General features: G+C 43.1%; 1 protein-coding gene across 1 annotated transcript in view; it reads left to right on the top strand.

The window, feature by feature from the left end:
• Positions 1–14,561, top strand: part of lama3 (laminin, alpha 3) — a 462,187-nt gene that overhangs the window by 156,450 nt on the left and 291,176 nt on the right. Inside the window, exons 15-16 of the mRNA XM_080194758.1 lie at positions 2,077–2,214; positions 5,810–5,862. Of these exons, the coding sequence (XP_080050884.1) occupies positions 2,077–2,214; positions 5,810–5,862 (191 nt within the window). The remainder of the gene's footprint in view (positions 1–2,076; positions 2,215–5,809; positions 5,863–14,561) is intronic.

Here is a 14,561-nt window from a genome sequence, read left to right as displayed (position 1 = left end):
GGCCTAGCTAATGACACTCACAACCAATAAAAGAATAACAAAAAGAGCCTGCACAGGTATCATGGGCCGAATGGTCCCCCACTGTGCTGTGACATCCAATGCTTCCATCGACAAATTAATTTGAGTTAGATTTCCCATTGCTTCGTTCTTTAAGTAGTGATTGTAGGAGTATGAAGCTGGAATTAGGCCTGAGAGAGTGATGCACTCAAAATTGGGCTGATATTCCTTAAGCCAGCAAAGTGCATAGTGCATAAGGCAGATCATCAACTTAACTTGATTGACAATCAGAGTGAAGCTGGACCTTTGGGTGAGGGGAGAGCATCTGTTAGGCTGTGTGTAACCTTGGTTGTATTGAGTCGCTCAGGGAAATAGCACTCGAGGTAAATTCTACAGTCCAGCCCAGGACTAATAATTTAATAGACCATTAAAAGATCCGTTGAACTTGTGCAGGATTTTATAGTCCCAAAGCGGGTGGGATCAGAAAAATCCCACCTTTAGAGTGGGGGCCTTAAACAACTGGAACTTAACACTTTTCTAAATTGATGATTGAATGGGGGCAGGGTGGTGGACGTTGTCTACATGGACTTTAGCAAGGCCTTTGACAAGGTCCCTCATGGCAGGCTGATACAGAAGATAAAGTTGCATGGGATTAATGGTGAGCTGGTAAAATGGATATAAAATCAGGTTAGTCATAGGGGACAGAGAGTGGTGATGGCAAGGTGTTTTTCTGACTGGAGATCTGTAGCAGGGATGCTGGGACCCTTGTTTGTTGGAGAAGAGTATAGGTCATTAATTAGTAAGGTTAATTAATTAATTAGTGATAAGTAAGGTTGCAGACGACACAAAGATGGGGGAGCTGCAGATAGGAGGATTGCCAGAGGAGACAGCAGGATATAGTTAGACTGGAGACTTGGGTGGAGAATTTAATCTGGACAAAAGTGAGATGATGTATTTTGGAAGGTTTAATGCAGGAGGGAAGTATACGGTAAATGCCTGAACACTTAGATGCATTAGCATACAGAGGGATCTACGCATATAAGTCCGCAGTTCTCTGAAAGTGGCAACACAAGTGAACAAAATGGTCGAGAGGGGTATGGCATGCTTGCCTTCAGCAGATGGGGCACAGAGTAATTGGCTAATCGTGTTGCAGCTTCTTAATTAGGCCATATTTTAAATTTCCTTCCTACTGACATTGTGGGTCAATCCACAGCATGTGGACTGCAGCAGTTCAAGAAGGCAGTTCACCACCACTTTCTCAAGGGCAACTAGGGATGGGCGATAAATGCTGGCCAGCCAGCAACACCTATGACCTAGGAATGAATAAATAAAATTGCATACAGTTCTGGTTGCCACACTAAAAGTTTATTAGTCATAAGTAGGCTTACATTAACACTGCATTGAAGTTACTGTGAAAATCCCCTACCAGAAGGATGTGGAGGCCTTGGAGAAGGTACACAAAAGGTTTTCCAGGTTGTTGCCTGGTTTTGGAGGGAGGAAATTGGTCAAATTGGTTTATTTTCACTTGAACGTCAGAGGCCGAGAGGCAACCTGATAGAAGTTCACAAAATTATGAGAGGCTTGGATAATCGGAGTCTTTTTCCCACGGTGGAATTGATAATTACTAGGGGACATAGTTCAAGGTAAAAGGGGGAAAGTTTAAAGGAGATGTGAAAAGCAGGTTTTTTGGATGGAGGATGGTAAGTGCCTGGAATGCGCTGCCAGTGTAGGTGGTAGAAGTAGATACAATAGTAATGTTTACGAGGCATCTTGACAGATACATGAATAGGCAGGATTAGTGGGATACTGACCGTATAGAAGCAAAAGGTCTTTAGTTTAAAAGTTAAAGCATTGGGACAGGCTTGGTGGGCCAAAGGACCTGTTCCTTTACTGCACTGTTCTTTGTTCTTTATCAGTCTGGTAGCTAATGCAATTCTTGTTTTGTTCTGTGCGGGTGTTCTTAGTTCACCATATTGAAGGCTCAAGATGCTGTGACCTGCGACTGAAAATCTAGGTCAGAGTGTTTGGTTTCTTCTTCAGTAATGTTGTGAACGTTCTTCCCATTTTCTCTTGTAAAAGCATGTGAGTGTTCTGCTGATGGCTCTTATGATTCTGAATGTGACCAGATCACTGGGAAGTGTAACTGCCGACCACGTGTCACTGGACAGCGGTGTGATACTTGTGTTTCAGGAGCATACAACTTCCCTACATGTCAAGGTAGTAAACTTTATTATTGTTGTATTTCTCCTGTGAGTGATTGCTCTGTGTTACAATTAAAAGAGTCCTGTATAAAAGATCTAATTTTGATATAATTACACTTAAATTAGGAGAGTTCAATAGGTGCTGCAGGTTGCTGCATAATTGTTGCTTAAAGACCAGCAGAAGTAGACCATTTGGCCCATCATGACCACTCTGCCATTCAAAGAGATCATGACTATGTGGTATGATAATCCTCATTTCCACTTACCTATCTTATCTCCATAATGCTTGATTCTCTCACAGATTAAAAATCTGTCTCTCTCAGTCTTGACCCAGCCTCTGCAGCCCTCTGCAGTAAAGAATTCCACAGATTCACTCCCCTCTGAGAGAAGAAATTTCTCCTCACCATTACCTGAAATAGGCAACCCCTTACTCTGAAATTATGTCCTCTGATCCTAGACTCTCCCACAAGGGGAAACAACCTCTCAGCATTGACCCTGTCAAACCCCCTGAGAATCTGATATGTTTCAATAATGTCATCTATCATTCATCTAAACCCCAATGAGTACAGGCCCAATCTACTCAATCTCTCCTCGTAAGAAAATCTCCCCATACCCAGGATCAACCTAGTGAACTTCTCTGGACTGCTTCCAATGCCTGTATGTCTTTCCGAAGATAATGGGATCAAAACTGTTCACAGAATTCCAGGTTTGGTCTAACTAGTGCCTTGTATAGTTTATGCAAATCTCTCCTATTTTTATACTCCATTCTGTTTGAAATAAGTGTAAACCTCTGACGGATGTTTCAAAGAGAAGGTAAAGGCACAATAGGCCGAATGGCCTCTTTCTGTGGTCGATGACTCTCATCAACTTGCAATCTATCCTTTGATGCAAATGTCAGGCTTGTACTCGTTAGAGTTTAGAAGAATGAGGGGAGATCTCATTGAGACGTATAAGATGATGAATGGGATGGATAGGATAGAGGTAGAGAGACTCCTCCCGCTCAAAAAAGACAGTAGGACTAGGGGGCACAGCCTCAAGATAAAGGGGAGGCGGTTTAGAACGGAGTTGGGGAGGAACTTCTTCACTCAAAGGGTGGTGAACCTCTGGAATTCTCTGCCCGTTGAAGTGGTGGAGGCTGCCTCGCTAAATATTTTTTTAGAAGCGGGTTGATGGGTTCTTGATAAGAGAGGGGATTAAGGGTTATGGAGAGAGGGCGGGAAAGTGGAACTGAGCCACGACAGATCAGCTGTGATCTTATTGAATGGCGGGGCAGGCTCGAAGGGCTAGATGGCCTACTCCTGCTCCTATTTCTTATTTCTTATGTCATATTTTTGTTCTCTTGGAAAGGTGAAAAATAACAGGAAGTAGACCTAAGAATTAAATTTCTGTGAAACCCTTCCATGGCAACTGCTATTAATCCATCAGGCAGTAAGAATATTCAATGCTGACTAATTATATTCCACAGATGCTTCTTCCATATTCCCACATAACTTGTGTTTCTAATCTTAATTTCATTTTACCACATATTCATCATTATAAAAGGAATTAAGTGACAAAATATTCACTTCATATTTGCTGCAATCACACCATCTGCGGGATTTGTTTACTATTTTCATTTTATTCAATTTCAATTTCAGTTGGTCTACCATTGACAGCTGTGTCTGTAACCTTCAGGAACCATAAACTCCAGAATTACCTTCCCAAACACTCCGCCTTTCCTCTCTCTCTCCACATTTGGCAAACTTCTTAAAACCTGCCTCTTTGACCAAGCTTTTGGTCACCTACCCTAATATCTCCAAATATGTCTTGGTGTCAATTTTTTTTTATAATTCTCTAATGAAGTGTATTCTGATATTTTATTATGTTAAAGCCTTGGAGGGAGTGCAGAGAAGGTTCACTAGGCTGATACCGGAGATGAGGGGGTTAGCCTATGAAGAGAGACTAAATAGACTGGGTCTGTACTTGTTGGCGTTTAGAAGGCTGAGAGGGGGATCTTATAGAGACGTATAAGATAATGAAGGGGATGGATAGGGTAGCGGTAGAGAGATTCTTCCCGCTTAGAAAGGATAGCAGGACTAGAGGGCACAGCCTCAAAAAAAGGGGGGGGGCAGTTTAAATCAGAGTTGAGGAGGAATTTCTTCACTCAAAGGGTGGTGAATCTCTGGAATTCTCTGCCCGTTGAAGTGGTGGAGGCTACCTCGCTGAATATATTTAAGTCACGGGTAGATAGGTTTTTGACAGACAAGGGAATTAAGGGTTATGGGGAGAAAGCAGGAAAGTGGAACTGATCCAATTCAGATTAGCCATGATCTTATTGAATGGCGGGCCAGGCTCGAAGGTCTAGATGGCCTACTCCTACTCCTATTTCTTATGTTCTTATGTTCTTAAAGGCGCTGTATAAGTGCAATTTGTCCTAATGGCCATGGTGTATTCCCACAAGTATTTACTCAATCCCCTTTTAAATGTTCCCATTGAATCTATTTCCAATACCCTGCCTGACAATGCATTCCAGATCACAAATACTTACAGTGTAAAAAAAAGTTCCATTTTGTTACTTTTTTTCCAGTGTTCAAAAGTCTTGGGTGGGATTTTCCGGCCACGCTCATTCCAAGACTGGAAAATCCCATCCAAGGTCAATGGACCTTTGCATGGTCCGTGTCCCATTCACTATGATTCCCATGGCAGGCAAGGTGGGAAAATTCCACCCATTAGGTTTTTAATTTATCTATGGATGTCACAAGTAGGCTTATATTAACGCTGCAATGAAGTTACTGTGACAATCCCCTAGTCACCACACTCCAGTGCCTGTTCGGGTACACTGAGGCAGAATTTAACATGGCCAATGCACCTAACCAGCACGTCTTTTGGACTGTGGGAGGAAACTGGAACACCCGGAGGAAACCCACGCAGACACGGGGAGAATGTGCAAACTCCACACAGACAGTGACCCAAGCCAGGAATTGAATTCAGGCCCTTGGTACTGTGAGGCAGCAGTGGATGTCATTGGGCTTTCACTGACAAAAACATGAAACATTTTCCTTGTTATGTTCCCTGTGTGTTAGAAATGAATTGGTGATCTAATTGAACAGTTTAAGATGATTTAAGGAATTGGTAGGATAGGTAGAGAGAAACTATTTCCTCTGGTGGGGAGAGTCTGGAACAAAGGGGAGTAATCTTAAAGATTGAGCAAGGCTGTTTAGGGAATGATGCCAGGAAACAGTTCTTTGCACAAGGGGTAGTGGAAATCTGGAAATCTCTTTCCCAAAAATCTGTTGAAGTGGGGATCAATTGAAAATGTCAAAACTGAGATTCATAGATTTTTGTTGCTAAAGCGATTAAGTGTCACAACAACCAAGGTTGGGTGATTGGATTAAAGATACAGATCAAACAGGAGCAATGATAGATTAGGCTTGAGGGGCTAAATGTCCCTATTCTGTCCCATATGATTCTATCGTTCTCCTGTTGCATCAAAAATGTAATCATCACTACACAACCAAGCTAGATGTCAGTCTGGCTCCAATGTAAGAGGTACTACACATTAGTTACCATGTGTTATGAGATATTTAATGTTATTGAACATTTCTGATCCTAATTTATGGTATTTTTTTCAGTTACTGACTGCCATTCAGCTGGGACAGCAAATCACTCTCCTTCACCTCAGTCTGTAAGTATTTGCTGTGTTTTTGAAGTTAAAGTACATGGGACTGAAATGTACTTTAGGTACAGATCCAAGTTAGATTGCTGCAGAGATCTGCCCCATGCTGGGAGTTAATGGACCATTGCCAATGGTTATGGCTCCCAATGATCTTTCATGTCCCAGGTTTCTGCCTTGGCCCTGATCCAACTGCACGAGACCAAACTAGTAATGATTAACACAAATGTGTTTTCAAGTGAAGCTTATAAAATCACCAGCAAACTTGTGCACATAACTTTGTGTTATCACAAATACTTATGTTTGCAAGTTATGTTAAAATGGCTGGAATTCTCCAGTCCTGCCGGCAATGCACCTCCCGCTCACAGGTTTCCCACCTGCATCAGGTGAAGTCTGTAGGAATTCCCATTGACAGGCAGGACCAGGGAATCTCCTATTGGCAGGAAATACACGGCTTGGAGGCTGGAGAATCTCACCTCTTACCCCCTTGTGACTGCAACACTCACCGGCACTGTCCAGGGACCAGATTTACACTGCTGGGATCGGGTCTGAATGGAGCCAGGTAATTAAAAAAATTGGCAATGACATCACCACTTGTGAGGGTAGGAGATGGTAAACCTGAGAACTTGCCTGCATTTGTATTAAGGTCAATTGAGGTCATTAAAAGCCCATCTTTTTAATTACTACAATTTTTGCAGAGACAGCAAGCTTTCAGCAGCTGTCTGTCTCAGACTAGCTAAAGGCAGACATAGAATCCTACAGTACAGAAGGAGTCCGTTCAGCCCATTGAGCTTGCACCGACAACAATCCCGCCCAGGCCTTATCCCCATAACCCCATGCATTTACCCTAACTAGTCCCCTGACACTAAGGGGCAATTTAGCATGGCCAATCAACTTATCCCGCACATCTTTTGGACTGTTGGAAGAAACTGAAGCGCCCAGAGGAAACCCACACAAACACATGGAGAATGTGCAGACTTCGCACAGACAGTGACCCAAACTGGGAATCAAACCCACGTCCTTGGCCTGTGAGGCAGCAGTGCTAGCCACTGTGCCATATATAGAATCATTCTAGCTCTCATGCAAGATGCCCAACAGAGAGTTGCTCCTCTCATCAACTTTTCTTTCTGAGTCCAAAACTATCTAAAGCAATGATTATATAACAATGTTAGTGGAAGCTGGTTATGGCTGGTGTGGTTCAAACATCTCCAAGCTTGGCTTCCTGTTCACCAGTGCTCCTTTCCCTACGTTGCTGTTCCGAGTTCCTGACATCTACACACACTCACACACACTCACAGACAGTCTGGTGGTGCTGCAATTCAGTGCTGCTCCACATTTGACAGATAACTAGTGAATATTATTACAATCCTATGCAGGGATAATCCTATGACAAGTGGAATGCCTCTATTGGCAAGATAGGATGTTCAATTTGAATGAAAGAGTAGTGAAATCCAAATCCTTCATTCCTCCAGCTCTCCTCCCCTGCCTACCCCTCTGCAGCCAAGAGTCTGAATTCTACACAGAGAGACATAGTTTACCAGCATGTTTGCCCCGATTCCAGGGGCAGGTGAGGCTCAGCGAATGGCATTCTCCGTTGGCCTCAGGTGGGATCATATGAACCTTGGGCGGGCGTGCCAATAAAATTCCACCCAGAGTGCCCCCAGCAAAGTTCTTCCCCATCTCATTCCCCATAGTCCTGATTGGCTTATCCCTTATTCTTAGACTGTGACCCTAGTTCTGGACTCCCCGAACATTGGGAACATTCTTCCCGCTTGTCCAGTCCCATCAGGATTTTATATGTTTCAATGAGATCCCCTCTCATTCTTCTAAATTCCAGTGAGTACAAGCCCAGTCGATCCAGTCTCTCTTCATATGTCAGTCCTGCCATTCCAGGAATCAGTCTGGCGAACCTTTGTTGGACTCCCTCAATAGCAAGAATGTCCTTCCCCAGCCTAGGAGACCAAAACTGCACACAAAACTCAAGGTGCGGGCTCACCAAGGCTCTGTATACTACAGCTTTACTCCTAAGCTCAGCTCCTGTTGCTATGAAGGCCAGCATGCCACTAGCTTTCCTCATCGCCTGCTGTACCTGCATGCCAACCTTCAGCGACTGTTCCACCATGACACCCAGGTCATGTTACACTTCCCCTTTTCCTAAACTGCCACCATTCAGATAATAATTTTCCTTCCTGTTTTTGCCACCAAAAACCTCACATCCATCCATGTTATGTTGCATTTGCCAAGTATTTGCCCACTCAACCAGCCTGTCCAAGTCACCCTGCAGCCTCTTAGCATCCTCCTCACACTGCCACCCAGCTTACTATCGTCTGCAAATTTGGAAATATTGCATTCAATTCCTTCATCCAAACCATTGATGTACATTGTGAATAGCTGGGGTCTCAGCACTGAACCCTGCAGCACTGCACTAGTCACTGCTACCACTCTGAAAAGGACCTGTTTATTCCCACTCTCTGCTTCCTGTCATCCAACCAGTTCTCTATCCATGTCAATACATTAACCCCAATACCATGAGCTTTAATTTTGCTCACTTATGTCTTATGTGGGACTTTGTTAAAAGCCTTTTGAAAGTCCAGATACACAACATCCACTGGTTCACCCTTGTCCACTCTACTGTCACATCCTCAAAAAATTCCAGAAGATTTGTCAAGCGTGATTTCCCTCTAGTGAGTCCATGCTGACTTGGACCAATCGTGTCACCAAATGTTCAGTTATTAAATCCTTAATAATTATTAAATCCTTAATAATTGACTCCAGCATTCTCCCCACCACCGATGTCAGGCTAACTGGTTTATAATTCCCCGTTTTCTCTCTCCCTTCTTTCTTAAAAAGTGTGGTTAAATTAGCTTTCCTCCAATCTGTTGGAACTCTTCCAGAGTTTATAGAATGCTGGAAAATGATTACCAAATCAATCACTATTTCTGGCGTACTCTGCGATGGAGAGCATCAGGTCCTGCGGAATTATTGGGTTTTAATCCCAGCAATTTTCCCAATGCAATTTCCTGACTAATAAGGATTTCCTTCAGTTCCTCCTTCATGCTGGACCCTCAATCTGGAAGATTATTTGTGTCTTCTTAGTAAAGACAGATCTAAAGTTTTTGTTCAGCTGGTCCCATCTCTTTGTTGCCCATTATGAATTCACCTGATTCTAACTGTAACTGTAATATTTGTCTTCACCAAATCTTCACTTCACATACCTATAGAAGCTTTTGCAGTCAGCTTTTATGTTTTCTGCAAGCTTATTCTCGTACTCTATTTTCCTCTTCTGAATTAAACCCTTTGTCCTCCTCTGCTGGATTTTAAATTTCTCTCAGTCGTCAGGTTTGCTGCTTTCTCTGGTCACTTTATCTGCCTCCTTTTTGGCTTTGACATGATCCCTGATTTCCATTGTTAGCCATGAATGAACCACCTTCCCCGTTTTACTCTTATGCCAGACAGGGATTACAGTTGTTAAAGTTCATCCATGTGTTCTTTAAATGTCTGCCACTGCCTATCCACCGTCAATCTCTCAAGTATCCTTTGCCAGTTTATTCTAGCCAATGCACATCTCATACCATCAAAACTGGCTTTCCTCAAGCTCAGGACCATAGTCTCAGACTTAACTGTGTCACTGTCCCCCTTAATGAAGAATTATTTCATATTATGATCACTCTTCCCCAAAAAGATCTCACATCATAAGGTTGTTAATTAATCCTCTTTCATTACGTAATACCCAGTCTAAGATGGCCTGTCTCTAATTGGTTCCTCAACACTTTGGCCGAGAAAACCATCCCTTATACATTCCAGGAAATCCTCCTCCATCGCATTGCTACCAGTTTGGTGAGCCCAATCAATGTGCAGATTGAAGTTACCCATAATAATTGCTGTACCCTTACTGCACACATCACTAATTTCCTGCTTGATGCCAACCCCAATTTCACTACTACTGTTTGGTGGCCTGTACACAACTCCCAGTAATGTTTTTTGTCTTTCGTTGTTCTGCAGCTCCACACATACAGATTCCACATCGTCTAGGCTAATGTCCTTCCTTACTATTGCGTTAATCTCCTCTATAACCAGCGACGCTACCTCAATCCCCTTTACTTTTTATCTATCTTTCCTGAATATTGAATACACCTGGAAACTGAGTTTCCATCCTTGGTCACCCTGGAACCAGGTCTCTCTGATCCTAATTACATGACATCCTCCGGTTGCTCCGGTTTCCTCCCACAGTCCAAAGATGTGCAGGTTAGCTGGATTGGACAAGCTATGTTGCCTCTTAAAGTCCCAAGATCTGTAAATTAGATGGATTAGCCACAGAAAATGTGTGGGGTTACGGGGATGGGGTGGAAGAGAGGGCATGGGTAAGATACTCTGTCAGAGAGTCAGTGAAAACTCAATAGACTGAGTAATTTCCTCTGGACTGTAGGGACTCTCTGATTCTATGATAAAGGTTGATCAGAGCTGAACGGGTTACTCCTTTGAAGGAGCAGCTACAGCAGCCCATTATAGGTTAACATAAGAACATAAGAAATAGGAGCAGGAGTAGGCCACCTAGCCCTTCGAGCCTGCCCCGCCATTCAATAAGATCATGGCTGATCTGAAGTGGATCAGTTCCACTTTCCCGCTTTCTCCCCATAACCCTTAATTCCCCTGTCTGTCAAAAACCTATCTACCCGTGACTTACATATATTTAGCGAGGTAACCTCCACCACTTCAACGGGCAGAGAATCCCAGAGATTCACCACCCTTTCAGTGAAGAAGTTCCGGCTCAACTCTGATCTAAACTGCCCCCCCCCTTATCTTGAGGCTGTGTCCTCTAGTCCTGCTATCCTTTCTAAGCAGGAAGAATCATTAAGAACATTACATTAAGAACATTAACATTAAGAACGTTGTCAGTTCAGGGGGGTCATTACTTTCCTGGCAACAGTTGGGCATTGGAGTGAAAGACAAGGCTGCCTGGACGTTATCTGGGCACTAGGAAGGGTGCAGCAGGAAGTGGGTACTATTCCCTCAAAAATCAAGGCCAGTGTAGGTGAGGAGAGCAGAATGTACTGAAAGAGCAGGACACCAGCCATAAGAAGGGTAGAGGACAAGGGTAAACGGCATGAAGAAGAAAGAGACACCGATCTGAACATAGGATCTACAGGTGAAGATGAGGCTGCCTGGACATGACTGAGAGCCGGTGCTGATGGAGGCTACATGTTCCAGGCAGATAGTCAAAGATGTTGTTCCCTCATCAGTGAGGTGCTCAAACTTTACACGCCAGGTCATCACACCCTCCAGTAGCAGAGAATTTTAGCCTTCAATTTTTTCATCACCGAATCCATTCAGTGATATCAGGGAAGCGGGGACAACGCAGGAAAATGGCATTGAGGTATATGGTCAGCCATGATCTAATTGAATGTTGACACAGTAGAAGTCTCACAACACCAGGTTAAAGTCCAACAGATTTATTTGCTCCAAAAGCTCTGATTCCAAACAAACATGTTGGACTTTAACCAGAGACAGGATCTACAGGCATTTAGAGATGCAAGGACTGATTAGGGACAGTCAGCATGGCTTTGTGAGCGGAATATCATGTCTCAGAAATTTGATTGAGATTTTTGAAGGGGTAACCAAGAAGACAGATGAGGGCAGTACAGTTGATGTTGTCTACATGGACTTAAGCAAGGCCTTTGACAAGGTACCACATGGTAGATTGTTGCATAAGGTTAAATCTCATGGGATCCAGGCTGAGGTATCTAAATGGATACAATATTGGCTTCTTGATAGAAGCCAGAGGGTGGTTGTAGACAGCTGTTTTTCCAACTGGAGGCCTGTGACTAGTGGTGTGCCTCAGGGATCAGTGCTGGGTCCACTGTTATTTTCATTTATATCAATGAATTGGATGAGAATATAGGAGGCATGATTAGTAAGTTTGCAGATGACACCAAGATTGGTGGCACAGTGGACAGTGAAGAAAGTTATCTCTGATTGCAAAAGGATCTTGATCAATTGGGCCAGTGGGCTGATGAATGGCAGATGGAGTTTAATTTAGATAAATGCAAGGTGATGCATTTTGTTAGATTGAATCAGGGCAAGACTTACTCAGTTAATGGTAGGGTATTGGGGAGAGCTACAGACAAGGTCTCTAGGGATACATGTTCATAGCTCCTTGAAAGTGGAGTCACAGGTGGACAGAGTGGTGAAGAAGGCATTCAGCATGCTTGGTTTCATCAGTCAGAACATTGAATACGCCTTGTTGAAGTTGTGCAGGACATTGTTAATGCTACACTTGGAATGCTGTGTACTCTTCTGTCACCCTATTATAGAAAGGATATTATTAAACTAGAAAGAGTGCAGAAAAGATTTACTAAGATGCTACCAGGTCTTGATGGTTTGAGTTATAAGGAGAAGCTGGATAGACTGGACTTTTTTCTCTGGAGCATAGGAGGCTAAGGGGTGATCTTATAGAGATCTGTAAAATAATAATAGATCAGCTAGATAGTCAATATCTTTTCTCAAAGGTAGGGGAGTTTAAAACTAGAGGGCATAGGTTTAAGGTGAAAGGGGAGAGATACAAAAGTGTCCAGAGGGGCAACTTTTTCACACAGAGGGTGGTGAGTGTCTGGAACAAGCTGCCAGCGGTAGTAGTAGAGACAGGTACAATTTTGTTAGTTACATGGGTAAGATGGGTGTAAAGGGATTTGGGCCAAATGCAATTGGGATTAGCTTAGGAGTTTTAAAAAAGAGGACGGCATGGACAAGTTGGGCTGAAGGGCCAGTTTCCATGCTGTAAACCTCTATGACTCTATGATTCTGTGGTGTTGTGAGACTTCTTTCTGTGCCCACCCCAATCCAATGCCAGCATCTTCACATCATAATTGAGTGTTAATCCACTGAATGATCCACTCCTGCTCCTATGTTCCAATTTATCAGCAGCATCTCACAGGCAGCTGCACATCAGTGCATCTGGTGACAGATGCCCTCTTCATCAAGGTTGAGCAACACATCTGATTCACAACTAATGGAGCACTGAAGCATTTCAAACTCAGAGGGCGTTGGGTTTCATTGCTATTGCTGTTTCTTCCGACTCACGATTATTCACTTCACCTGTTGCCATCAAGATGCTCAGAAACAGACCACAAAGATTTATTAACATGAAAGACCAACCACTCCCTCTCCTGCTGGTCTGCAACCTCAGAAAGAACTTCCTTCATATGTGTGCACATTTTCCAGATAGCTGTTCATTTTCTGCCAGCCTAACATGCCTCAGCTATTCAGTCCAACCCCCCAGTGGGAATAGGGCTATTCTTTGTGAAGGTGGATTCTCACCTCCTCCAAGAACAACACAGAGGCACAATAATGTTATAATGAGAGCCATTTGCTTATCAGAACCCTGATTATGCAGTCCATCATGTATGGATGCTGTATGGACCAGCCGGTCCATAGCCCACCTGCAAGAGGTTCCAAATGGTCAATGGTCTGATGGGTACTTCACAATACGGCCTTCCAATGGGAAATGCACCTCAAAGATGCAGCTAGAACAGAAGGATTGAACTCAATCTGAGGAAGTAAAGGAGCAGGATGTGGGAGAGGATTGGGAAGGAGGACCTCCAAGAGGTGGTCTAGTTGAATATGGAGGTGTCACAATAAGGGATGTGGACATTGCTGGCTGGGTCAGCAATTAATGCCTATTGCTAATTGCCCTCGAGAGGGCATTTAAGAGTCAACCATTTTGCTGTGTACCTGGAGTCACATGTAGGCCAAACCAGGTAAGGATGGCAAATTTCCTCCTCTAAATGACATTAGTGAACCAGGTGGGTTTTCATGACAATCAATAATGGTTTCATGGTCATCATTAGACTCTTAATTCCAGGTTTTTTTTATTCAATTCAAATTTTAGCACCTGCCATTGTTGGATTCAAATCCAGATCCCCAGAGCATTATCCTTGGTCTCTGGATTATTAATCCAGTGACAGTACCATTACGCCACTGCCTCCTGTACTTGCCTCTTGCCAAGATGCCATAACTGTAAGGAATTGTTTGATCTAACAGTGGTCTGACACGTATACTCTAAGATCTGAGTGTCTAAAGGATGGATGTGAATGGTCCAGCTCTGAAGGGGCACCATGAGTAATTACTAATAAAGGCTCTGGAATCTTACTATCAGAGAGAATTGAACTACTGTCTGGAGTCACTGCCCTCACTATTAAGTAGCTATTATTGTGTCAGCACATGTCTATAACAGTTCTGCATGAAATTAACATAGTTATGAGCTGACTGAATGGCAGAGCAAGCTTGAGAGGGCGAGTAGTCTACTCCAGCCCCTATGTCCTATTTATCAGGAAGAGCAGGACAGTAGGGTTGTAGTGTTAAACTTTTAAAGATATATTTAATAACTCTTAGCAAAGATTTATCCCAGTGCGAAAAAAAACTTTTCAAAAGATGCATTATCATCCCTGGCTAAATAAGGAAATTAAGGATTGTATCGAATTGAAAGAAACACTGTATATATCTGCAAGGATTAGTAGTAGGTCAAGGGCTTGGACAGATTTTAAGAACCAGTAAAGACTGACTAAAAAGACAAGGAAGAGCAGAGAGACGTATGAAAGAAAGCTGGCTAGTGGCATAAAAACAGTTTGTAAGTGTTTCTACAGAAGTTAATTAGGAAAATACTAACTAAATCTGATGTTGGTTCCCTGGAACATGAGTCTGGGCAATTGAAAATG

The sequence above is a fragment of the Carcharhinus amblyrhynchos genome, chromosome 8, assembly GCF_965287045.1.
Source record: "Carcharhinus amblyrhynchos chromosome 8, sCarAmb.v2.hapA, whole genome shotgun sequence".
Lineage (NCBI taxonomy): Eukaryota > Metazoa > Chordata > Chondrichthyes > Carcharhiniformes > Carcharhinidae > Carcharhinus > Carcharhinus amblyrhynchos.
This window is presented reverse-complemented; position numbering and strand designations above follow the sequence as displayed.